The sequence below is a fragment of the Ptychodera flava genome, chromosome 15 (assembly GCF_041260155.1).
Source record: "Ptychodera flava strain L36383 chromosome 15, AS_Pfla_20210202, whole genome shotgun sequence".
NCBI lineage: Eukaryota > Metazoa > Hemichordata > Enteropneusta > Ptychoderidae > Ptychodera > Ptychodera flava.
Genome location: NC_091942.1, coordinates 21,311,828 through 21,338,207, shown reverse-complemented (window position 1 = coordinate 21,338,207; position 26,380 = coordinate 21,311,828). Strand labels below are relative to the sequence as shown.

The window sequence follows — 26,380 nt, the reverse complement described above, 5'->3', positions numbered from 1 at the left end:
CTCCGATAGTTCGTAGCCAGCTTGACCCTGCTTTAGAATGCCTCCACATGCTGACCTCCATATATAGTCAAGACCCCCTAGCTTAATTGAAGCTGATCTTAAAAAGAGCCATCTAGCTTGCCAAAACAGTGCTATGGCAAGTTGCTACTGCTTGTACAGGTGAGGGAATTCCTCACAGATAATAACTTGGTGCCAGCAACTTATTGTTTTGCCATTTTAGTGGAAAAGTGTAAATTATTGGGGCAATAATAGTGAAGTGACCCTTAAAACAGTAGTGAATAAACAACGTATGAAATGGGTGTATCAGACTGTTGTATCCAATCACTTCTGGGAGTCATTGGTTATTTTTGTGCTAATCACATTTTGTTACCAGTAACTGGCAAAAACTCATAAAGACACAAGCACATGAAATGGTAAAATGCAACATTTTTACTATTAAAAACAAAGTTTTTCACAAACCATTATTACAAATGAAAGGTCCTCCCCACAAGCTGGTCAATTTTAAAATGTGATATATGTCAAAAATATGAAGGCACTCCACAGGAACATTTGTGAATGGCTGTATGAATTTCAGTTCTGGAGAAACAAATCTGTCCCCACCATGAACAAACATGTTCTTTGCAAATTAATGGCGCACTACCTGAGCTATGAAGGATTTTCCAACAAATTCATCCCTACCTCTGATTTTATTCTTGATGGCACTAGGCTATTTTCATGACCTCTCCTCCTACACAGGACATTTCATTCAGGTTATTTTTGTGGTTTATATATGATTCAAAGTTAAACATTTTGCAGTAAGCAAATGTGCTAGTCTTGCATGAAAGTTAGTTATTGGGTTTAAAAACCTTTGCGACAAAAATATGAGAATGGTCATATATACACCTTTTTACAACATGAGAGCAACGTTTGGCTTTGCTTGAGCAGGACTAGTAGATTTCATTTAGGACTACTAAAAATGAACTGCTACTAGTCCTTCGGGCTAGTGGATGATTTGACCTTACGTCGAGCCCTGGAAAGTCCTAGAAAATTGATAATCCACCCAGAGTTTTTCCACAGTCTCAAGTTATTGGTCATAGTATCATAAACCTGACAAGTAAAATGTTATATAAAAATGATAAATTGTCAAAATAATATTTAGAGGTGGTCTTTTGGACCTCATAAAGTTCATAAAGATTGCTGAAAAAGTGCTCAAAAGTAATTCAATTTTAAATGACTTTGATCATATTGACCCTGTACAATTCATTCTCCCAGAGTTGGCCAGTAGTATTGATGTTAGTGAAATTTCAGCACAGATTAATATGAAACATCCAGGTGCTCCTTTGTGAGTATTGTGTTCCCAATTGTAAAAACTCTTTGTTTGTGAATGAGACAAAAACTACAACCTTAAGAGGCATTTCCTTCTCAGCTGGTCAGAGATCGAACGTCACCACGCAATGATGTCAGGCAAAACAGATTTTATCATGATTTCTTGTACCTGATGTTCCCAATTTAAGCAAAACACAATGAAAGGAGTGTTTATCGTTTTATGTTGTCAGGTCATTTCTACTCCGGGGACTGCTACGTGTTTCTGTGCAGATACTGGGTTCCCAAGGACCTGGATGAGGATTCTCCGGAAGACGCTGAAGCAGAAGAGGAGGATGAACAGGATGAGTTCCAGTATGTGGTGTATTTCTGGCAGGGAAGAGATGCCAGCAAAATGGGATGGCTAACATTTACATTCAGCTTACAGAAGAAGTTTGAAAGCCTCTTTGGTGACAAACTTGAAGTTGTAAGACTCTGCCAGGTATTTACCATAAACTTGTTATCGAAAATTCCTGTGATTTTCATATGGCTATGTCACTTTCAAATGATAGCGCCACCCTATCATATTCTGTGGCAAAGATTGAACTGTAGAGAGGACAGTGTAGCGAATGATCATGAAGATGACATCACTGTTGAGTGCAGGTTTCTACTTAAAGGTAGTCCGTGCCTCGAAAATGAAAGATGTAAACTATTGCTTAAACTTCCTCAAGCAAACTTCAAATCATTCTCTTCCCAAATCAAAGATTAACGAGGCGTTACCATGCAAATTTTGGTACCGCAGAAACAAATTTTCGGGTATTTACCGATGTTTGAAATTTAAAAAATGGTCACCAACCCTGTGTTAACTCTATGGGAAAAAAATCTAAATTTTGGATATTCCTGAAAATAAGCTCGGAAAAACATATTTACTCCATAAGCTTCAAAATGAGCCCACACGAGTGGTAGACCGAAAGAATATTTAATGTAAATTTTTTTAGAGTTCGAATATCCATCTTTGAGGCCAATTCTTCCTTAAGTCTGCTCATGTAAGGCAAGGTTAGCATACCTATCAATCTGATACTCAACCTCTACTACTGTGATTGCAAGTGATACAGCAAATCAGATGTAAACAAATGAGCACACAGCATTTTATTGATAGAGAAAAAAACATGAGATAACAAAATGTTATTCCACTTCTGTATTGAAGTCACTGAAATTCTGTTTGCAGTTGAATAAAATACAACAAACCAATATACTGTATTTTCCCAAAGTATCAACAGTTAAAACATTTCACCCATTCTGAAAATAAAGATACTATGACAGCGAGGAATGCATTGTTAATGCCATACATCAGGGTTTTCTCTCAACTGCGCGATTGGGCAAATGGCGCATTTCAAGCCATTTTCTGCTCTGAAAAGTTACTGACTGCACAAAATCGTGCACAAAACACAGCAAGCAAATACATGTACGTCCATATGATGGTGACGCAAGCGCCTAGTGTAGTGACCTGTGAATTTGCTGTTGCTTCTGCCCTCTAAAATGTCAAGTCTGGCTCGTTATTTTGATGAATGGAGCAGAAATTGCCCCCTTCAGTGAACATGCAGAGAAAACGCTGCATGCATGTACATGCTTTGCTATGTCAGGCATATTTTGAAGAGAGTAACCCCCTATTAAAAAAAGAGTGATTGCATTTGATTTCATCAGACTTGTTTCGTTTTCTAGTGTATTATGTGTTTTCGCGGTCACTGTACGTTTTCGAGATCAGAACGTAAACAGTGTGTTGCAAGTTGCAAGGAATTCAGGAATAATAGTTTAATGAATTTCTATTTTGTCTTCAGCAACAAGAAAATTTGAAGTTCATGTCACACTTCAAGAGGCAGTTCATCATCTTCCGTGGGAAACGTAAACTCCCCAAGCAACCGGGCACAGAGCTGCTTCCAGAACTGTTCCATGTGAGGTCCAATGGAGGGCCTATCTGCACTAGATGTATACAGATCAACCCATCAGCCAAGTTACTCAACTCAGAATTCTGGTATGTGTATGCAGTGGGGAAATCTCTTCTTGATACAAGCCTTTTTTGCCTTATTTTCATTGTTTGTCTGTTTCACACTTTCACACAAACAATTTTCCTGTGTAGAGGGCCAGCTTTCCATCGAAAAACAATGGAATTGGACCAAACCATGGTGGAAAGGGTGTGAAAATATAATCTTGATGTTCATCGCAGATGATTCCACCTATTTTGTGACGCTCCCTCATTTTATCTCCCCAGATATATGGTAACTTAGTATTTTGTGAATGTGCAGTACAGGTAACACCCAATTATTCTGTACAGAGATACAAGAAAGCTCACTGACTTTGTACTTGGCTGGTTGCATGCTGACATAGATGCAGCATTGTCTCCTAATGAATTAACAGAAGATACATGGGCCCAAAAGTCAAGGCTAAGATTATATGTCATTGAGAGTTACAATTGATTTTGAATACAGAATGACAGTTAATATTGTGTTTTGATTTTGTTCGTCAGCTACATTCTGAAGGTTCCATTCGACAACCAAGAGAATGGAATAGTTTATGTTTGGATCGGTGGCAAGGCTGACCAGGATGAGGCCAAACTGACTGAAGAAATCGCAAGAGATATGTTTGAGGTTTGAATTCAATCATATTTTAATCCATGGAGTCTGTGTGGTATAAATGTTTTGTGTAAAGGACACACACTGAAGAGCCTGCACTGAACCAGGGACATTATTTTTATAATGTAGATAATTAATAAGAGTAAACCATCTACCGTAGAAAGTTGCACCGATAATGAAATGTGACTTGAGTGGAACAGTAGCTCTCTATATTATTTTTGTTTTCTTCTACACCCAGTGCTGTTCAAAAATCTTTTGCTGTCCACCATTCACTGCATGGTTACATCAGGGCTCGAAATTAACTTTTTTCCCCGGTAGTCCCATTGGGCTACCATTTTCTGAAGTTGGTAGCCCAGCGACAAGGTCTGGTAGCCCATGCATGAATGAAGAGGGTTTTTTGTAAAGGATATTTTTATTTATATCTAGACAATGAACGATTTATTTTGCATGATTCTATCCAGTAAGTGAATTTTCTAGTCATTTGACATCAATACCTGCAGATCATAGCCTTAGGAGAACGGTATAGCATGTGCAGTGGACAACAGTGACGCCTCAAAGTTTGACGACCTATTCACACATATGCAGAGCTTACATGCAATTCTGATGTTTGCAATGTCGACGACTTTTCACTCAGCACGTGTAAACATAACATGGCTAAAAATAGATTGGCTATGAATTTCAGGATGACAACTTGGTACAGTCATGTTCCTAATACTTTCGTGGCAATTTTGACTATATTTCCCCACCATATCATGGGATGATCTCGTACACTTCGGAAAGCGAAATTTGTGGATGGCCCGACAGCTTTTTCTTTGCAGTTTGAATAATTTTGTGTTTAAATGTGATTGATAAATTGTGATTCAATAACTATGAAAATGCATTTCATTGGCCATCATGACATTTCCTGAGCCTGTTATCAAAGTACATCAGTTCAGATAATGATGTTTTATTGAATGTAGTAGTGGTAGTAGTAGTAGTAATTTATTATAGTGACTAGTGATAAACACCAAGCCACAACGGGCTTATTAGTCACTTTAAAATAAAGTTAAATACATGTTAGGAAAGCTTTTCCTAGAAAATCTAAATACAAACGATTACATTTTCACAGTACAAATCAGGTAAGTCATTGAAAACCAAGATCAACGGCTGAAAAGTATGTTATATGTTACCGATTGTTGTCTTTTGAAGCTTTACAAATAAATTTGATTGTACGCCCACTGGCGTTATTAATTAAAAAATCGAATTTCTGAACATCTGAGTAATCTACAAAGTTTCTACAAATATTATAAACAGTATCAAATAAAGTTGTCCGGTAATCATTGTACAAAGAACAATGTAATAAAAAATGCATTTCATCCTCAAGGGCGTTGTCGTTACCATAAATACATTTTCTATCGTGTACAATTTCTCCTCTATATCTGCCGGTTTCCACACAAAGTGGTAATATCCCAAATCTAAACTGAGCATAAAGTGAGCGGGTACTTCTCTCTAAATTATATAATAAATAGTTTTCCCTTTGATAGGCCCTTTTAAAAATCTTATAGGTACGTAGTTTTGGTTGGTTGTTTACTTTGTCAGACCACTGAATTACTCTGTCTGGTTCAACTTTTTCTTTAACTTTTACCAGATCACAACAACCTCCATTTTCCAAAACATCAATATCTAAATAGTCAAAAATTTCATGCAATTCATAACTAAAATTATTAATACATAAAGAGTTGTCCCATAAGAAAATTCGTTTACACAATCGGTTATGATCCATATTCACCAGTCTATTCCAGTATCTGACCATGTTGTTCCAGTGTCTAGTTTTTGATGAAATCTAACAAGTATCACCTTCAATGGCTGAAGTGGGAGTAAATTTATGAACTCCTAGAAAAAATCGAAGAGCTCTATTTAGAGGTTATTACCCAATATCGCCTGTTCCTGTGTCGTATCAGCATGAGTGTCATTTGTGCTGCGTCAGACACGAGACGAAGTCGAGTGTCTGACGCAGCACAAATGACACGAATGCTGATACGACACAAGGAACAGGCGATATTGGGTAATAACCGATTTATCATATACCCATGCCCATAATTTTAGGGAATTTTTACTAATAACGAAAAACCTTTAATTTTTAGGCTTTACTTTATTACGCCTTGCGCATAAATATCAGAATGTTTATGAATGTGAACAGGCTTCATTCATAAAGTATACAACGAAGATGTCAACATCACGCGCGACATCGCTGCAAGTCGTCCATATCTCAATGAAACCCAAGAAGAAAGACACCGGGATACAAAAATCGTCATACAGAAGGAACATTTTAAGGTGCAATATGCTATTACAACTGTAACTGATCAAAAACTGCTCAGCTTTAAATCTATCCTGATTTCGATCGTCGTACAGCACGGAGCTCGCGCAGAGAGGGGACGCCATTTTGTTAGTTTACCTTTAGAGTTGCCATGTCAACAGTCGTCGCGCGCGCGCGACATCGCTGTCATGCCACGCGCTCACTACCTGTTCGGTAGAGACCGTGCACAGTGCCGGCGCCGTGCGAACGGCAGAATGTTTGCTAGAACTTGACCAAAAAAATACCATGGGAAAACATTTCAAGACTCATTGTGATGTTTCCGTATTTTGCAACCAGAAATACCCGTGTTCCTCGAAGCCCTTCAAGTTTTTACGTCGGCGACATCGCTTCGCAGGCGGGAGCGGCAGCCATTTTGTTGTTTACGTTGTTTACCAACAAACTGCTAATGTAGTTCGGAAAACTCTAAAACTGATGACGTTCATCGGTGCATATCTCGACGTTTACCGTGAAATATCACGGCTAATATTTTACGTTGAACGTCACTATGATGTAGCAATATGGGCATGGGTATATGATAAATAATGATATCAGCTAATGATATTTTATTGAATTTTTATTGCAACAAAGTCGAAATGTCCTTTCTCTGTCCAGCTGGGTTTACTGTATGAGCGTAGGTCATCTCACAGCAATCAACATCATGTCGCCCACTAAGTAATTTCATGTCCCAGGCTTTGGTAGTCCGGTGGGCTACCATTTCATTCGTTTTGGTAGCCCCAGGGAAAAGTTGGTAGTCTGTGGACGCGGGATTTCGAGCCCTGTTACATGTATGTATAATGTATCATAGTCACTATCAACAAGTAAATCTAAGTCTTGATTTCTTTGAATACACACATATATGCATTGGAAGCTTTTAACCCTTTCACCCCATTTCCCTTTCCAGAGGTCCAATTTCCCTAGGGCTACCAAAACAATGGGATTGGGTCCAACCACGGTGGTGAAAGGGTTAATGTTTCAACCTGTAGCCACACTGAAATACGGGGATGCTGCACATAACCAAAATATCATGAGTTAACGACATCAGCTTCATTTGTCCCTTCCAGTGTTTTCCATGATTTTCAAAGACTTCAGGACAGTCTCTGACTCCATATTTTCTGTTCTCTTGCCTGCAGAAATACAGCATCCAACTGATTTATGAGGATTCAGAGCCTGAGAATTTCTTCTGGGTCGGTATTGGCGGCAAGAAGTCGTACGACACAGACGCTGAGTACATGAGAAAGTCCCGACTCTTCAGATGTTCCAATGAGAAAGGTTTCTTTACCGTGTCCGAAAAGTGTGCTGATTTCTGCCAGGTTTGTTGTTAAATTTTACCGTTTATATATACTACCAGCAACAAAGCTCATAATTCTATGTTCATCTGATTATTACCAGAATGATGAAGTATTAAATGCCGTGTTTGTGGTATGTTGAGATGATGCTCTATGTTTCCTCTGGTTTCTGAAATTTTTTAGTAAATTTACGAATTGGGTATTGAAATGTTTTGAAAATTTTGAAAAACTATTAGTAAACTTAATCGCTCCACTCATAGACTGGATCTATACTCCAAAACGGAATATCATCCAATCAAAGAGCTTGTTTCAAATTAACTAGCACATGTGCTGAGGCAGAACTATTTGAGGCTGGGGGCCTTCAGCTCCCTATCAACTAGCTGCTTCTGTCCAATCTTTTATTTATGAATCGACCATGGGAAAAATTTGTAAATCATCTCAAAAATTAGTAATTTTACAAATTTGAGAGTGGCAGCAGAAACACAGATGCTTCAATACATCCTCAAATTTGTGTTCAACCAATCCCAATCCTATGTAGCAAGGTTTTGTAGTTCTGAAACTAGACTACATGAAATGTGATGATGTGAAATTCAGAAGAGCAGTGCCTGATAAAATTTACAAAATTTCACTTTTTTCAGGATGACTTGGCAGATGATGATATCATGATATTGGACACTGGTCACGAAGTCTTCCTGTGGGTTGGTCCGGCAGGCAGTGATATCGAAATAAAACTTGCATTCAAGAGTGCACAGGTGAATTAATGATCTGCTATCTTATGACAAGGTAACAGTAGTTTCATGTGGGATTCAGTCATTTCATTTTGCATCAAAATTCATAAGATCCCGATGTCTACATGTCTTCCAGGTTCTGCATGTGAATGGGCGTTATTGGATATGTCTACACTGATTTCAAACTTTCCAAACAGACTTTGAACACCGTACAAATGTACAACATTAGACACCACATGTTTAATACACAAGACATTCTAGTTTGAGCATCAAATTTAATGTTTACCCATATGCAAACAAGCATCTTTCGCCCCTTATGATAGGTGTAGATGGGCATCATTTTTTGTTGTCAAATGGTCTTCTGTTAGGGTGATACTAATGAAAACACAGTTGTTTACTTTTGTTCTGAGAAAAATACTAGTAATCTGTTGTTTTCATTCTGATGCTAGAGGGCACTGTCCATTTCTCTTAAAGGCAGGGGGAGCCTATAAATACCCCCTATCTCCCTGGGCATTCATAATCCAACATGAGTGGCACATGGTAGCAGCGTCAACGAATGCTCCCGAAATCTGGATCTTTCAAGAACCATGGTGTAAATTAAAGCACTGTCCCAACATATTACGTTTTGTGAATACTTGTGGAATCACCTTGTTGGCGAAATTCTCTCATTTGTTCCATTTTAAGTTGCTTTTTGATGCCAAAACTGCTTCGATGCTGTGTTCGAAGCGTCCAAAGAACAATAGATGAAAGCATTCAAACAGCTGCCAATCACGAGGGGACGCGCGAAGGTGCAAACGATCAAACATTTGTTGTGTACATCGGATCGATTACGATGTCAACAATGAATAAACGATTCTTACTATATACTGAGCAAAATACTTGACCAACGGTTACATGGACAAAACCGGCGACATGCGGACTCATTTTGGATCGAGCACGAAGAACTACTTTTCTAACTACTTTCAGCCGAAATCAACTCGATTCCGATCTATGCCTACACAAGGAGCTACCAAAGTAGTAGCTCCATGGCCGACCCATATCACTCAACTGCTCACAGACGGCGAAAAATTGCTCTCGTGACGTCCAAAACCGTTGTTTGCTGGCGATGCACGGTCCCCGGGGCACGGTCAAAGGCCAATGCAGTGGCCGGCCATTGGATACGTTCATGCGACGATTATACAGGTGCCCATGAGCTGCATTATTTCCCGGCGGTCGGGTCGGTCTCTGTTGGAGTTGTCCAAAAAGAGACACTTTCCATAGATTATAGCATCAAATGTTGACCGTTCAGACTGAAACATGATGAAAGGTTTGAAGATCGCCGTGATGTCGTTCTTCTCTATACGTTTTTCTGAGCTTTTTTGTGACTAAATTGCTCTAATATTATCTGGCGTTTGTTTGAAATCTTTATCAACTTTTCTTTCAGGACCAGGGCTCAACATTACCTTTTTTACTTTCATAGTAACCTAGGATTCATTTAATTCGCTGATTAATAGACTCTTCTGTTTTTCCTCGATTGTCTGTAACTGACTTTACTATCCCGATATCGATATTGCGTTCGCACTCACGTGTCTTGAAAATTACGTCATTCCCTGAAATAGTTTTCGGGCAAACTCAAGAACTTTGACAACTACTAACCACAGTCCCTCCACCCACCGGTCTGGAAACGCGACAGGGTGGAGGGACGGTGTACTAACGAATAGTTTGCAAAATTTACAGAAACTAGCAACAATAATTACATGTATGGTAATTTTACCGTCTTTAGCCTAAGCTGGTTTGCTTGGCGGAAGCAGTATATAACGATCTGAGTTCCCATTTTTACCCTACAGTGACAGTGTGAGTGTAGTATTCGAACAACTGAGATCGTAATCTTACGCTGTTTCGAGTGACCTGGGCATTTTCTATCAAAATTACTCTGTTTTACATTGCTTGGATATCGATATTTTTTCTATATTTTTTGACTTTTGATTTGAAGTCTTTTGATTTTCCATTGGCGGTAGCACATGTACGGTTACAACCGTCATGTGATCACCGGAGTGTGCTTGTAAAGTTGTTGGGAAGTTGTTCAGAAGAAAAAGCATTTTGTATTTAGCGGCTGCAGCTTGTGATTTTTCAAGATAACAACCCATTACACATTTCGTACATCTTTGAAACGGGGATTACGGTAATCTTTCCTGTGATGAAAATTTTGTGAACGTCTTTGCAATGTGTTCCCACAATGAGTGTGAACTGATTCTTTGTTAGTAAAAATCGTCAGAAATGGTCCAGTGACCGTGATATTTAGACTCTGGTGCAAAAATCATTGCGAGGAAGATAGAAGAAATTCACATTGCGATATTTGCTGTCGTATTTCTCAACAGGAATAACCCATTATTACGCATTGTGTATAAGAAGAGCAAGGTGTTCGGCAGTCAATTGCTTCTATCATAATAATCTTGATCGCAGCTATTAGGCGAGAAGACAGCGGGCTCTTATAATCTCGCAAAATTATTGATATTATGTCTTTGTGTTGAAAATTTTCGATCGAAGGCAGCAGCTCAAATCAACAGCCTTGATGTATTGGGAATCGTGTTTATCACTGGACGCAGAACTGCCTTGCTATCAACATTACGTTCTGTACCAATGTACGCCCCTGAAAGTTATAGAGTCAGCTATGGCATCGGCAGTTACACATTGGTCGTAATCTTTTCTTATTCTGCCCCGTCTCTTGTACCGTCCAGAAATTTCATTCCACTGTTTCTGTTGGGGTTTGTTGGTTTTATGATTTGCCCCGTGGCCCCGGTAAAATCTTTTCCATACGATACACAGTTGAATTTTTTAAGGTAAATTTCAGTATATTCCCAGTTTGTGGGGTAAAGTTGTCTAGAGTGAAAGGTTGAGTTGACGCTGATAGAGTAGATGTCGGGCCTGGCACAGTTGACTGAGGTCCGGTCGGTTTGGGGTCGTTTAGTCCAGAAACCTGCAAAGTTCTGTATGATCATCGTTCGGCATTTGGGTGTCTTACCTCAAATTTTTTGGACAACGCGTATACGGACGGCTTTAGATTAAAAACGGTAAAAATATTCAGTGCTCGTAAATGCGTGCAAAGTTTATTTAGTGACTGTTTACGCAGTATAGTCATCAATACGACTAGGATTTGCCACCACGTAACGACTGTAATCCCGCATCAATAGTCCATACGAAAATTTTGTGCTGAATCGAAGGAGGTAAAAATTACGGTAGGAAAGGTCGGTCCGTTTTCCGTCAAAGTTGTTGATCTGCAAAATCTTCACTGAGCACAAACTACATGAGTGGCTGTTATAGGTCGACACGTCCCACGTGCTTTCCACTGTTCCTTGTTACGAGCTATGTTCAAAGCGCGGAGTTACAGACATTGGTGAAGTACCGGGTACATTGAGTGTGTTCAAAACCTATACCTGTTTGCTCCTCGTGTTTTTTTGTGTCCCTAACGTCGACTGGCTCTATGCTCTATGTTGCGTACACACATACATAGCTGTCAGGATTAAGATTTTCTGGGTAAATAGATACACTCAATAGTTTATTCCGCCTCTGACGCAAAGATACACACTGTTTTACATGTGCCACTCCTAGGCCCTGGGATCGATTGCCATACCTTTAAGGAGGTGATGCCATGGGTATTCCAAGTTTGTGCAGATGTGACCGTATTATTTCATTGATTTGATGATATGATGGGATATGATGTAGAAATTGGAAAGTAAAGAATTGCCTTATGGATAATTGTACACAGTATTGTCCCATGGATGTCGCTCTAGTGCAACTTTGCTCAGTATGTCACAGCAAATGTGTTTTGCATCCATGGTTGTACCAACGGATGTATCAAAGACCTTCACAGTACTGACACAATTTCAATGCTGTCTTTTCATCCAGGTTTACATTCAGCACCTCAAAAACAAGGACCCGGAGAATCCACGCAAGTTGTACATGGCAAAGAAGGGAAAAGAATCCTGGAAGTTCGTCCGTTGTTTCCATGGATGGGGCTTATTCCGTCAAGCGCCGGAATAACTCAACAACCGTTCACTGCACACTGTCAGTTTTTTAAGCCAAGTTAAATTCATATCAGTACTACAGTACCCATAACTTAGTTGTTTGTTGGCACAATGCCATATGTAAGATACCATAGCCATTGTAGTGACATTTTGTTGGCGCAGTGTTGGAAACCGTTGCTGCATACATGTGGCAAAATATCTCCATATAAAATATTCAATGTAATCCTGTATGTTATGTGACCTGTATATCACTTAAGATATACTCATCAAATTTAGTTCCACCACTTACGTATTGAAATTGTAATATGACAGGGAGAACCTATTTCACAATTGTGAATGTAGAAAGTTGTTAATAATTTAGTGAGAATCTGTGATGCAGGGCCAGTTACACTTCTGAGAATGCAGACACACATCACTCATCTTTTTAAATATTGTTTAAAGTGACCGCAGCTATTTATATGTCTGTTTTAGTTTTTCTCGAATTAATAACATACTTGGCTACATTCATGTCAAACCAGAGACCCAATTATATGTACTTGTCCTTTTGATGGATGCAAATTTCGCAAGTAATTTCGTTTATGATAAAATATAGCATAGGTGCAAAGCTGCCCAGGACTACACTGGGCAAATTAGAGGTTGATTTATCAATCAACTGACATATGTATTTAAGGAAATATTTTTCTGCAGCGTTTCTTTCCTATAAAGACTAGCTTTTTACTCATATTAACATCATTAAAGTCTATCATTTTGTAAAAAAATATTAACTATTGCAAATAGATTTGAAAAAATGCAATAATGTGCACATAATGAATTTAACATGTGATCTGCTGGTTAAAAGAGAGTGTTTTTGTTAGAAAGTTGTTTGTGTGTGTGTAGATGATAGATGCAAACAGCAGTTTGTTGTAAACTTCTGTTTTGCAAGATGAGCTAAGCCGGCAGTGAGAACGGCCATGATTTAGCTGTCACAAAAATTGAGTGAGACTTGAAAAAAAGCAGTGAATTGGTTTTCAGAGCTGTTGAGCTTGGTGTAATGTTTATCCAGTCATGTAAATTAGCAATAATTTGTAGTTGTAGTATAGTTGAGATATTCACTAAAACATTCATATTTTAACATGAAAGTAAAAGCTATCTGATTGTGCAATTTGTTTTTTTTATTTATTTTAAATTTAATGATTTGTAAACAGTTAATTTTATTATCCATGTAGTCTTCCATGTTTGATGTCGTTGACGAACTAACCATGTGACGATTTCCCTCACTGTTGTCATGGTGACATTTTGTAAGAGAGGCGAGGTAACAACTGTGGATCTGTCACCATCTTAATTTTTGGTGATCTCAACTCTTGAAGCTTTCATGCAGGAACTACCTGATACAGGTCATATATCAGAAGCCAGTTTGGTTACAGCATAGTATAGCAGAAACTCAACAGTTTGGACCAACACACAATAAAATTTTCGCTACATTAATGATAGCTCTTTTGCAAAAAAGCGACAATGAAAAACCTTCCACTGACTACACAGACACTGCCAAAATCAGAGCATTACTGAAATAGAGCTGTTTTATTGATTAGTAGAATCATGCAGAAGCCACTCCCCCTATTTTATAAATACAGTGATCCTGTCAACATACAGAGTACAATGGCGATCATTCCATGACATAGGAACAGAGGGAGAGTGGGTTCAGATACCGAGGTGCTTTTGTGTCATACGTAACAATGGAATATTATACCTCCATTGATTTATGTTGCTATGTAATTTTCTAGTACTTTGTTTTACTAACATGCTAATGCCAAGTTGCCTACATCATGATATTGCACTCAGTGTTACGTAAACTAGTTTGATAGAAACCCATTTACTCTGTAAGGTAATTACTACATTTGTATTTGAGTTATTTGTTTGTGCTAGTCCGTGTCTCTTTGCAATAAAACTGTAAAACATCAAGCCATCACCACGTCTGGTAGTATTCTCTTGTCTTATATTGGTTGCATAAAACGTACTATTTATTTTGTTATTTTCAATCTTTTCTCTGTTGTACCCTTAGTGTCTAGTTTGGATTGTGACGAGTCAGAATATTGTAAACACAAGTCATCGTTGATGACACAGTCCCCGCTTGCTAATGGGTACTTTGATTACAGGTCCTGTGATAAAAATACTTTGATACAGATGGCACTCAATGGCCAAGAATGAGTTCCATGGTGATGAAAAACATAAAACCAATGTAGGCCACTATCCTAAAGGTCATTAAATGAGTCAACTGGGAATTAGTTGACAGGATGTTGCCAAACATTTTTTCATACTATCCTAACACTAATAGATTATCACCGGTGCCATATTTCATAAAGTTTAATGCAGTTGAGACTTGCCAGAGTTATGGCTCTCGACATGAAAAAACATAACAAAATTGCCACGTACCATGTGGCCATATCGGACCATATCGAGAAACAAATTAAAGTACATATTTATATCGAAGTACATATGTATACTACCATGTCCTTGTACAAACTTTGAATAAATTTGCTTGATACATGTCTGAGTTATGGTTCAGGACATTGAAAATCATAAGAAAAACGGCCACAAGGCGGCCATATTGGATCGTATCACAAAACAAATCAATGTGTATATGTATGACATAGGTCAATGTCCTTGTACCAACTTTGAATAAAATCAGTTGAGATATGCCTGAATTATGGCTCTGTACACGAAAAAAATCATAACAAAATGGCTGCACAGCAGCCATATTGGATCATATCACAAAACAAATTGACGTGCATATCTATGATATTGGTCAATGTCCTTGTACCAACTTTGAATAAAATCGGTTGAAACATGTCTGAGTTATGGCGCTGTACATGAAAAAAATCGTAATAAAATGGCTGCCTGGAGGCCATATTGGATCGTATCACAAAACAAATCGACATGCATATATATGACATAGGTCAATGTCCTTGTACTAACTTTGAATAAAATCGGTTGAGATATGCCTGAGTTATGGCTCTGTATATGAAAAAAAACAACAAAATGGCCGCCTGGCGGCCATATTGGATCGTATCACAAAACAAATCAATGTGCATATGTATGACATTGGTCATTGTCCTCATACCAACTTTGAATAAAATCGGTTGAAACATGCCTGAGTTATGGCTCTGTACATGAAAAAATCAAAACAAAATGGCCGCCTGGCGGCCATATTGGATCATATCACAAAACCAATTGACGTGCATATCTATGACATTGGTCAATGTCCTTGTACCAACTTTGAATAAAATCGGTTGAAACTTGTCTGAGTTATGGCTCCGTACACGAAAAATTTGTAATAAAATGGCCGCCTGGCGGCCATATTGGATCGTATCGCAAAATAAATCGATGTGCATCTGTAGGTCATAGTGCTATGCCTTTGTGCCAAGTTTGAACAAAATTGGTTCAGCAGTGTCTGAGAAACTGTTGATGACGGACGGACGGACGGACGGACGGACGGACACACGGACGGGACCCAATCTATAAGTCCCCGCCGGACTTCGTCCGCGGGGACTAAAAATGATTCTTTGAGACTGATGTCAACGTGCATTCAGTGCATTTACCCTGTTCACCCCAATTCCCAGTAGACAGGTCCACAATCACCATTAATAACAGTGGGTTTCAGTCAAACCAGGAGGGTAAAGGGTTTACTGGTAATTTAGGGTACCTTTGAGTATTTTGTTTACTGCATGGCCCTGAGACTGGTTTTCAAGACGTCAACAAGCCAAGACCAATTAAAGTGAATATAATTTAGTTTCTTTACCACAATATTAGATTTGTTTTCACACGAGATGCAATGAGGTAATTCATTGTGGTCAGGCTGCCAGAATTGCTACCACTGTTCTCATACTTCTAACAATATTTTTAAAATTTAATAGTATAGACATGTAGAAAAGAGGCCAAGTGGTGACTGACCATAGAAGAAATAATGCCTGATATGTCCAACACGAAACTAAACCGAAATCGTGTCATTAAATGTAAAATATTGTTGAGGATCAGTGCTAACCAGGTCTTTATGTCAAAAGTATACCATGAACATTTTTTATCTACTATAGAGTATAGTCTCTATAGAAGCTATTGGGATGGGTATCCGTCGGGCATCAGTCTGTATGTATGTATGTATGTATGTATGTATGTCCGTTTGTGAGGCGTCCGTCCACTTAAATATCTTGAGAACCGCAGTACTTACTGATTTGATATTTGTTGTGTAGATGAAAAATAGGATTTTGAGGAACTAGTTTTTTTAATTTTTTGATATTGTTGAAAATAGGCAAATTAATGCCAAAAAAGGCGTTTTTGGTAAAAAATCTTCTTCTTCATAACCGCTGGTCAGACAGCTTTGTTATTTGGTATACAGGTCCCTAGGGATAACCCAACTTAGATTTGTTCAAATTGTGATGAAATATACAAAGGAGTATTTTTAAGGAATTTTTTTGTCATTTTTGGTCAAAATTTGACTTACATTGTATGTAATTCTTGTACTGTATAAACCCTATCAATTCACCCAGAAAAAAATAATATGATTTTAAATAATTGAATTAATTGGGAAATCATCAAAGCCAAAATAATTTTAGTGTAGAATTATCAGAAAGTTCAACTTTTTTTGACAGTTCATAGTGAAATGCCTACCATCTTGGAGGATTAAAACATGTAAAGGCAACTTTCCTGAATCCCAACTTTGACATATTCTGAACCGTCATTTATTGTGCCCTGTATGTTATCTAAAAGAAATTGCTCAAAATAGTCTATAGAGATAGAGATAGAGAAAGTTCTAATTTCCATTTATGGTTGACTTGGTAAGGATAAAATAAAATTACTCTTTGAGGAAAAAAATAGAGTGGTCAATTAAAAGAGTGGTCAAAGTGATAGGGTTTTTATGGTAAAGCTGGGCTGTGAGATTCCTCATGTGCTATTTATAGCAATTATGCAATCTGTGTAAAAAGTACAATGAAAGTGTTACATGATTCCTTATAATGCTTTTGATGACCTTGAACTTCTTAAGTTTCAAACATTTGTCTCTTCAGTGTGCTTTCTCTGAGTACGTACAGTCTCAACTTATTCAACAGAACTTACCATGTTAATTTGAAAGTTAAAATGTGCTTGGTTAATAGGATGAAAATACTGATAAAGATAACCAGCTTAAGATTCTTTATAACCTGACAGATACATATATGCTGTTTTTTATGACGTAAATCTTGATTTAAGCAAGTCTTGTTTACTTTAATTAGAATGTAATTAACTCTCGTTTATTAGCTACTATAGACTAATATAGTCTACAAAAGCTATTGCGATGGGTATCCGTCCGGCGTGCACTGTCAGTCTGTATGTATGTATGTATATATGTATGTATGTATGTATGTATATATGTCCGTTTGTTAGGCGTCCGTCCACTCAAATATCTTGACAACTGCTGTACTTACTTATTTGATATTTGTTGTGTGGATAAAATATATGATTTTGAGAAAGTGTTTTTATTAATTTTTTGATATTGTTGAAAATATGCAAATTAGCACCAAAAAGGCGTTTTTGGTAAAAAATCTCCTTCTTCATAACCACCGGTCAGACAGCTTTGTTATTTGGTATACAGGTCCCTAGGGATAACCCAACTTAGATTTGTTAAAATTGTGATGAAACAAATCTGTATTTTTACGGAATTTTTTTTTCCATTTTTGGTGAGGCCATCCTGAAATGAGCTATCAAAGATATCCACCTTCTTCATCAATACATGTGTCACAAAAGGTTATTCTCTACATAACGCAGCAGAGCTCTGTCAACTGTTGAGTCGCTTGTTTTTTCAAAACCGCTGGTCAGACAGCTTTAATATTTGGTTTACAAGTCCCTAGGATGACCTTAGTGAGATAATTTCATACAGTCATGTATCCATGTCTATAGAAGCTTCAGGGACTTTGGCCCTATGTTTAATGAATTTTCACTGCCCGAACCAAATATATACCAGAAATAAAAATGTAGGTGTCTGTTACAGAGCAGATATAAGCTACCGGAGAGGCAATTTGCTAAAGTCTCTTTTTATCTTTAGCAGAAAATAAGATGTGTTTTATCCTTCTTTTATATGTCAGAAAAGTCGGTCAACCTCACTATCTACACATTATAAATATGGCTACTGCCCAGTGTAGTTTGCACTGAGACCGCAAATTTGAGATGCTGTTGTTGAACGTTGGAAGAGCAGTTAAATGTCACATGAAGAAGTGACAAAAAGTTCAGATCAGAGACTCCTGTTCAGAATAGGGTATTGAATAATATCATTACTGTGAAATGATCTGCAAGCCGTAGTCCTCAGTCACTGGTTCTCACACTTGTAATTGACATTGACTGTTTTATATTATGTGATTTTAGTTCTTTGTTCTCCTTTGAAAGTTGCATATAGTTTATCAATTTGTTCACAGTTAAAGCTGACAGAAACCTTGCCCCTGTAGGTGATGGCAGTGTTATGCTTCTGTTCCAATGTAATGCTTGACCAATTACTTTGCTGAATCTAAGTCCATCCCCATAGATGTAATGTATGGTCATAAAAAGAACAGGATGCTACAATGTTTTGAGGACGAGTTTTGTCAGAGTTGTTAGGCTTAAGAAGTTGACACCAATCTGCGCCGTACGCCAGAGACTCATGGCCATGGTAGGACTTGATGATTGGCTGTGCAGAATCTGTAGAAATATTAAAATAAATAAGAAATTTAGCTAGATTGCGCCTCAGGGACAGACATTTATTTGTACTCAAATTTTTACTAAAAGTTTTCATTCCACTGCTTGTGTGGGCTGTTTTGAAGCTTATGGAGTAAATAAGGTTTTCACAATTTTATTTTTGTAAAATGATCAAAAATTTTCCCCACAGACTTAACATACATGTAAGGAGGGAGGCCATTTTGAATTTCAAATATTGGTAAAGGCTAAGTATTTGTCTATTTGTCTACACAGTGACCCTGGATTTTCACTCTTGATTTTGTGAGAGAATGGTTGAAAGTTTGCCTGGGGAAAGTTTGAATAAAAGATTTTTAAGTCTTTTAATTTTTAGCATGAACTATCTAAAGCAAAGTAAGAACTGGAGAGTTTGGCATATTGACATTGTTAGGCCAAATGACAAAGCAAGACAAATGACCCTGATATTTAATAAAGTTTAAAAGCAAGGCGAATGTATAACCATGTTAACTCTACAGTTTGTGTCCCTATAGCACAATGATAATCAGAATATAGAAGTCCAGTTCTTGATCATGAAACTGCTAGATATCCAAGGGCAACAGGTAACTCACCTAATCAGAGGTAGGCCAGCAACTTGTTGCACACCATACATGTACATCACAGTATTATGAGAAATGAGAATATACAGTTGTTCACTTACAGAGACAGCTAATGTAAGATTGTGTTATTATCTGAGCTTACCAGTGATGGTTGTGCAGTCCAGGACATGGAAACCGTTGTGCATACATGCTGCTAACAACCAGTTACCATGGGTAGGATGCCATTTCACTCTCCAAACTCCTCCACCGACAGACGTTGTCGACAGTGGGTTTCTCATCTGCCTCGTGTCCCATATCAAAATATTCTCATCATAACTGTTGGTAATAACACAGAGACCAGATACAGATTATGTTGTTGACTCAAATAATCATATCGTATCTGGATTTCACATAATTAGCTACTGAGAATACACATACACATGCTTTATTTGGTGAGTTATTCCTGTTGTCTGAGGTTGAAGAACACTGTACAGGATTCTTGTTCACAGACTTGTGAATATGCCATTCTAAGATCAAAAGAACACATGAACTGAGATAGAGTTTCTATATGTATTCTAAAATTTCCAAATGCTGTCACTGGTGTGACAGACTATGTTCATGCTCCGAAGATGATGATCGCAAACTTGCCTTCCTGTTGCTAGGATATTCTCCCTGATACGGTTGCTTTGGATACTGCACACTCCCATGTCATGCCTGCATTGAAAAAGAATGACAGCGCTTATCTACCATAGAGTAAATGAATTTTGGACGCGACAAAATGTCCCACACAAATTTGAATACTGTAGTCATCACACGGTGGGGACATATGAGAATGCACAACAATCTCAGATCAGTTTGAAGGAAAACAAGATACATTTCAAAGTGTATCAAAGACTGGGGTGTCAATTCTAAGCAAAGATACCCAAAATTTTGAGTGTCTATATGTTTAGTAATATCATATGCTACATTAGGCATTTATCTGGTAATATTTCACGGTACCAGCTAGGCATGTGAGATATAATTTCCAATATTACCTTTTGCTGACAAACACTGGTGTGACGCAATCAGTTCTGGTATCCCAACATTTGAATTTACAGTCATCACCACCTGTCATGATAAGAAAGTGTCCCAGGTGACACGTTTGAATGTTGGATGAGTATCCTATGAAAGCCTTCCACTGTTGGACTGTCGCATTTCTCTGTGCATTTAAGCCTTTCTAACAACATCTTGGTACATCTGAGGTATTGTTGTTCTATCAAAGAGCAAGTTCCCAGTGTTGAGTTTTTTGAACTAAATATTCATAAAATTTGTCATGCATGTTATTGTTAACAAATGGACTTTCACTTAACTTCATTATGACAACATATCATTACGGGAAAGCTCCATTAACTTTGGAATACCCGACTTCCCTAGAGGATCAATTTCACAGACCTGCCTTTCCTACATTGGCACTACAATGGTACCAGCTGGATTAGATAAACATAACAATTGAACATTCACACCTTGGGGATTAAAAGTCTTCTGTTTGTCACCCGAGTTGGTCAGGCAAGAACTCGGGTTTCAGGTACCAAGCAAGTTAATGCAGCCTTCCCCTCATGTTGCTCCCCTTTGTGTAGCAACAGACCATCAAACATCCAAATACTGAGTATTTCATCATAATTCAGAGATAAAAAAACCACACCCTTTTCACTTCATGTTGCAAAATTTTCACCTGCCTGACATCATTTCTCACCTGAATAGACGATATCAGGTTGCCAGTAATTGAACGCAGCGATCCAAGCTTCAAAGTCATGTGCAGACCATTGACGTGACTTGACGACACTCGATTGCTCACATCTACACAACGTCATCTCACCGGCAGAGTCACTTATGATGACACTGGGACTGCTACTGTGAACCCAAACATCAAACAATCTGTCTTTTTAACACATACCGGTAGTATATTCTTACTGGACATGGGAAAGTAAGGTGTTGACTTGGCATACTGCTCTTTTCACCATTCTTTATGGTCTATGAAGAAACATACAGTTTTGTCACATTTCTGTTATGACTAACAAGAAACATGAATTTTTTCATAGTGAAAACCACTGAGAGTTATGTCACATATCACATTGCAGAGTAGTAGACATGTGCATGTATTTAGAGGACAGAGACTGCATAGAAAATGGTGAAAATGACAATAGTCTTCGAAAGTTGGAGGCCGTTCTATGTTTAAGTCATTATTGTGATAAATGGAGAGCCCGGGGTTAATTATGCTCCCTACCTGTTAGTAACTCCTGTAGACCAGTCTAAGGACAATGCCAATCTGTCTTCACCAACTTGTAAACTTTCGATTTCTGTTATGGAATGCTCATTCTGAAATTAAAACAACATATAGCCCACTTTATTTTGGCTATCTTGATGGCATCAAATCTATCAAGTCAATAAACTGACAGTTAACTTAACAAAAAATTTGTATTTCTGTTCATAAGTCACGTAAACAATTCAAATTTTCTAAGTAACAGTCAGTAATGTCAGCAACTGTCGCTCTGTGAACAGAAAATGAACCCACATAACACTTTTTATGATCAGTAAGATGTACATATAAATAAGAATTAAATAGTAAATTATGAAACCATGAAAAGGTCATTGAGAAACATTGACAGTTCAGAGCAAACATTTTGTGAAAAATGTGGCAAAACTGGAAATCAAATCACTGGTTTGAAAAGTAATTTTTACCTGAATCTGGTAAAGTAGGAAATTCCCATCAGCATTGACCACGCCTAGGGTGGGTTTTCCATTTAAAGTGTGGTGACACCTATAAGATGAAGAGAAGATGTTCAGTCATTGATCTCCGGTACTTCATGAACAATGATGCTTGCATTGCACAATATGTTGATCAGCAAATGGTTTGTAAGAAAAGGACACTTGTTAGGAAACTTGTTTCTCTAGTACCAACCTTCGCACGGTGATCACTGATTTCTATTTTTGATTTGGTGACAGAATAGTTGAAAGGTTTCATTTGAGGAAAGTTTAAGCAAAAGTTTACATCTTTTACTTCTGAGGCGCACACTACCTTAATTCAACAAAAATGTAAACTTGAAACCGTTTTCATTGTGTCACTGGCAAATGCAATGGTGAACTGGGAGAAATGGGGGAAAAAATTATTGGTAGCATTTAAGTATCAACACGCCAAACTAGAAGCAACTTGATTTCATTCATGATATCTTTTCAACGTTTTTTTGAACTTTTCTGCTGGAATTCTCAATAACTCTACATGTAAAGTTGAATTGTTCCTATGTCTTACCATTTCAAATCCAAGATGGCGGCACACTCTTCCCTGTACACCTCATTTAACGTTGCAGCAACAGAATGGCTGTCACTGTCAAACTTGTCTGATATCTCTGCATCATAGATCAACAATCTTCCTTTTCTGATCTTTGGTTCATCAACATTTTCTTCGGCCACACAGCTATCAACCATCTGTGAAAATGTCAAGGTTTGATGAGTGAAGGTCAATCTCATCTCAAAATAATTCACAAACAGAAGTAACCTTTAGTAAAAAGTCTATGACTGAACCAACAATTTTTTGCAAAAACATGGCTTGATCACAGCTAATAGACTTCAATTTGAAAAGTCAATTCAATTGCAGGCTCTGGCTCAGACTTATTCAAACTTCACGTATGCTTGCACACGAATTCCTATTAAAGGAAGCAAAACAATCATTCATTGGTCTTGAAGGCCATGCCATCCCCAAGACAGCAAGTGAACTTTTGTAAAATTGTAAACTGACACCATGATTCTTGCCTAACCTTATTCAGCACACTACCAGGTATTTTGTATTGATGGGAAAAAGTTTCATAACAGCGAAAGACGACACAAGGAATTGAAGTTGTAAAACATACCTCTCTCAATATTCATGTTACGATAAAACCTTACAAATTAACGACACGAAAAACTAAATTTTGCCCTTGTTGACTATGGGATTATTATATACATTTTTGTCCTGTCAACATACCATTGATCAATCAGATGACAGAAAGTGGAGGGTAGAACACTGAAAAACCTTCTAGTCAATGTTTCAACTGCCCCTTCGTCAACTTCTTACCTGTTCACTGGCAGGGGCCTTTGAGTCAGGTGTCTTTTCATTGTCGGCCAACTGGTAAGTACCACACACTAAGACATTCAAATGACCACTTATTGGACACCACTCTACAGCATCAGCACTGTATTCAGTATCCCCTTGCCACAATGTCCCAATCTGAGTCAGCGTTTCTTCGGTCTCAGCTGCAGCTGATTTCACAGTACCGGTTGTAGCAAAAGTTGCCATTGACTTAATCATTGAATTTGTGGTCTTCTAATGTCTAATATAAAGAATGTTGACATCTGTCAAATGTAAATATTCAAATTGTTAAAGGTATACACATGTGAACCCCAGCCTGCTTGATATAATGGTAAAAGTCTGTATTTTGAAGTTTGAACTGATAATGGTACACATTATCATACATCTGCACCAAGATCAGATTGGACTCAGAGAGCTATCCTGATGAAGACCTATTACCTCCTCAGTTTTTACCGTGATTCAAGCTGCTGTGCGATGCCCTTTCACTTCATAAAACATTCCCGGAGTACCATTGCAAACTTGCTGAAGGAGTCTAAAGCACAACATACATTTGGTGGGTTTCCTGTTCCAGATTCAACTGAAAAACATAATAGCACTGATCGCAAATGACGTCACTATTCTCTCTCATTAATATGCATAAATAAATATTTGTCTGCATTTTCCGCATGAACAATGAAAATGAAACCTGCTAGCATTACAATGGTTACTAAAAGTCACGCTAGTTTGTGGCATTTTATGGCTCAGACTACAAGCTGCAACAACAGCTGCCCATGCAACAACAAAGTTTGTCCGAATTTTTGGCAGCGTTGTCCGAAAGTCGCGCGTGTGCAGCTATATTTAGTAACAAACCTGAAATCGCCATCAACGCTATTACAAGCACAACTATGCATTTCTCGCCAGACCTATTGGATTTCTGAAGGCAACATTAAGAAAATTTTTGCAAAGAAAATGCATCAATTACAAACAATAAAACAACTGTGGAAATGGTAGTGACTACGGATGGCAGAAATCTTGACTTCAAATTAGAAAATACAAAGGCACTCAATAGACATAATATGTACAATGTAACACAACGTCTTTAGCTCAAAATCACTTCTTAGCAAAGATTCATTCAATTTTCATTAATTCGGTAACCAACAATTAAAATATTGGTTGGGTTCACCACTAAGCATAACAAGCAGTCATAAGTTGGGTGATAAAGAAATTGATGCAACTTTATGCAAATCACCCGATATCCTGGCTTCTTTTTTCTCCCTTCCAGATTTCAAAAAAAAGTAGCTCCACTCTTGCAGGGTCAAATTTTGTGAAATTTTCACACTGTTTCTTAAAAACTATATAATAAAACAAAATTTTGTTTGGCAATAAAGTTCTTATATTTTGAATAAGAGTCATTTCAATTTTGCTTATGATTTTAATCATTTTTCTTGAATGTCAGTCTTTCAACCTCTGCCATATAAGAATGCGAATAGATAATGCAAAACAAAATTGTTGGTTTTTCTATATATACTCCGGTTTCAAATGAGATATTAAATTACATAAAGTAGTGTCACGTTTTTGTTTGATTACAGGTTCAACCATAGACAGTAGAGAAAGAGAATGGGAAGCTGCGGTATTTCTCTCCTGTCTATGGTTTTATTACAGACAATACTGGAGTGTAAGGGACCGTCTCAGATTGTCGCAGAAGTTCAAAAAGCGAAATTTATTCGTTTAGGGGGGGAAGGGTTTGACCTCCATTCAAGTAGTGAACTTCACTTTCGCACTTTTATTTGTGATCACAAGTTTTCGTGTGTTTATTTTAAATTAAAGAAAAACTGCACACTGGTGCCAACAAATTTGTAACTGTTTCCATCTCGTTTGTGCCCCAAATTTACCGATAGGAACATTGTATTCTAAACATTTCATTCATCAAATTATATACATAGACAAAAAGTATAATTTTTTTAAAAATGTGCTATTTATAAGCGTCTGCTCTAACCACTAGATGTCTTTATTCTCACTTGTTATGCACCTGGTCATAGTCGTTTCAATATGATTGAACATGCCTGGGCCCCCTTGTCAAAGTTTCTCGCTTATTTACCTCCCCTACCCAAGTACAAATTGCGTGTTCACAAAGACAAAGAACAGCACAAGAGATGCAAAAAGGGAAAGTAAAATAAAATGAAACTTTTATACGGTAAAATGCCTGTTAGTACTCAAATCTGATCGATTACTTTAATTGTAATGTGGCAAGGGAATACGTCTATAGTAGCTATAGCAAAATGCAACATTGTAATCTCAGGCAGACATGAACATTTCGCACTTTTGAAGTTTCGTTTAGGGGGAGGGGGGAGGGGGTTTTGATCTAAACGAAGAAATTTCGTTTCTTGAACTTCTGCGACAATCTGAGACGGTCCCTAAGGGGCATACACTGCACCGTACAACTTACAAGTCATGCCATGAAATAGTTGATTGTATTTGTAGAAAGCAAGACCGTTTTTACTCAACAGGATACTGCATGATGTTGGAAACATTCAAAACTTTACCGTAGACTTGCTGTTGAATGAAATGTATTTGAATCCTCCTGGCACGTGGAAGTTCCGCACAGCCTGCTGCGACGGTGATGCAGTAGCAGACGATTGTAAAGGGCGCCACCAAGGGTATATTCAAACTGACCCATAATGACCTTAAGTTGACCTTAAGTTGACCTATTACTGTTCTTGTTAGACCGAAGATTTTTTGCCAAGATCGGAAGGAAAAGTAAAAAGTGATTATCGTGAATGATTGTACAAGC

At 37.8% G+C, this 26,380-nt stretch overlaps 2 protein-coding genes across 10 annotated transcripts in view; one reads left to right on the top strand and one right to left on the bottom strand.

Moving 5' to 3' along the window:
• The window catches only part of LOC139151521 (protein flightless-1 homolog), a 38,483-nt gene extending 24,271 nt beyond the window's left edge, over positions 1 to 14,212 (top strand). For all 4 annotated transcript variants that reach the window (XM_070724412.1, XM_070724410.1, XM_070724411.1 and 1 more), the window contains 6 exons: positions 1,536 to 1,783; positions 3,120 to 3,313; positions 3,806 to 3,926; positions 7,377 to 7,556; positions 8,171 to 8,284; positions 12,146 to 14,212. In XM_070724412.1, coding sequence (XP_070580513.1) covers positions 1,536 to 1,783; positions 3,120 to 3,313; positions 3,806 to 3,926; positions 7,377 to 7,556; positions 8,171 to 8,284; positions 12,146 to 12,280 — 992 coding nt within the window. In that variant the 3' untranslated portion in view covers positions 12,281 to 14,212. The remainder of the gene's footprint in view (positions 1 to 1,535; positions 1,784 to 3,119; positions 3,314 to 3,805; positions 3,927 to 7,376; positions 7,557 to 8,170; positions 8,285 to 12,145) is intronic.
• A 3,943-nt stretch (positions 14,213 to 18,155) lies between these two features.
• On the bottom strand, positions 18,156 to 26,257 carry LOC139151522 (diphthine methyltransferase-like). Of its 6 annotated transcripts, XM_070724417.1 has the most exons (11): positions 26,133 to 26,242; positions 24,049 to 24,187; positions 23,596 to 23,873; positions 22,795 to 22,970; positions 22,227 to 22,305; positions 21,772 to 21,863; positions 21,241 to 21,398; positions 20,543 to 20,615; positions 20,157 to 20,222; positions 19,672 to 19,844; positions 18,156 to 18,939 (listed from the first exon to the last, which is right to left on the bottom strand). In XM_070724417.1, the coding sequence occupies exons 3-11, from the start codon at positions 23,827 to 23,829 to the stop codon at positions 18,770 to 18,772; spliced, it is 1,221 nt and encodes a 406-aa protein (XP_070580518.1). In that variant the 5' UTR covers positions 23,830 to 23,873; positions 24,049 to 24,187; positions 26,133 to 26,242; the 3' UTR covers positions 18,156 to 18,769. The 6 variants fall into 6 exon arrangements, with proteins under 6 accessions (XP_070580518.1, XP_070580514.1, XP_070580516.1 ...); XM_070724413.1 differs by lacking the exon at positions 24,049 to 24,187 and having other exon boundaries at positions 23,596 to 23,851; positions 26,133 to 26,257; XM_070724415.1 differs by lacking the exon at positions 24,049 to 24,187 and having other exon boundaries at positions 26,036 to 26,241.
• Positions 26,258 to 26,380: the final 123 nt, after the last annotated feature.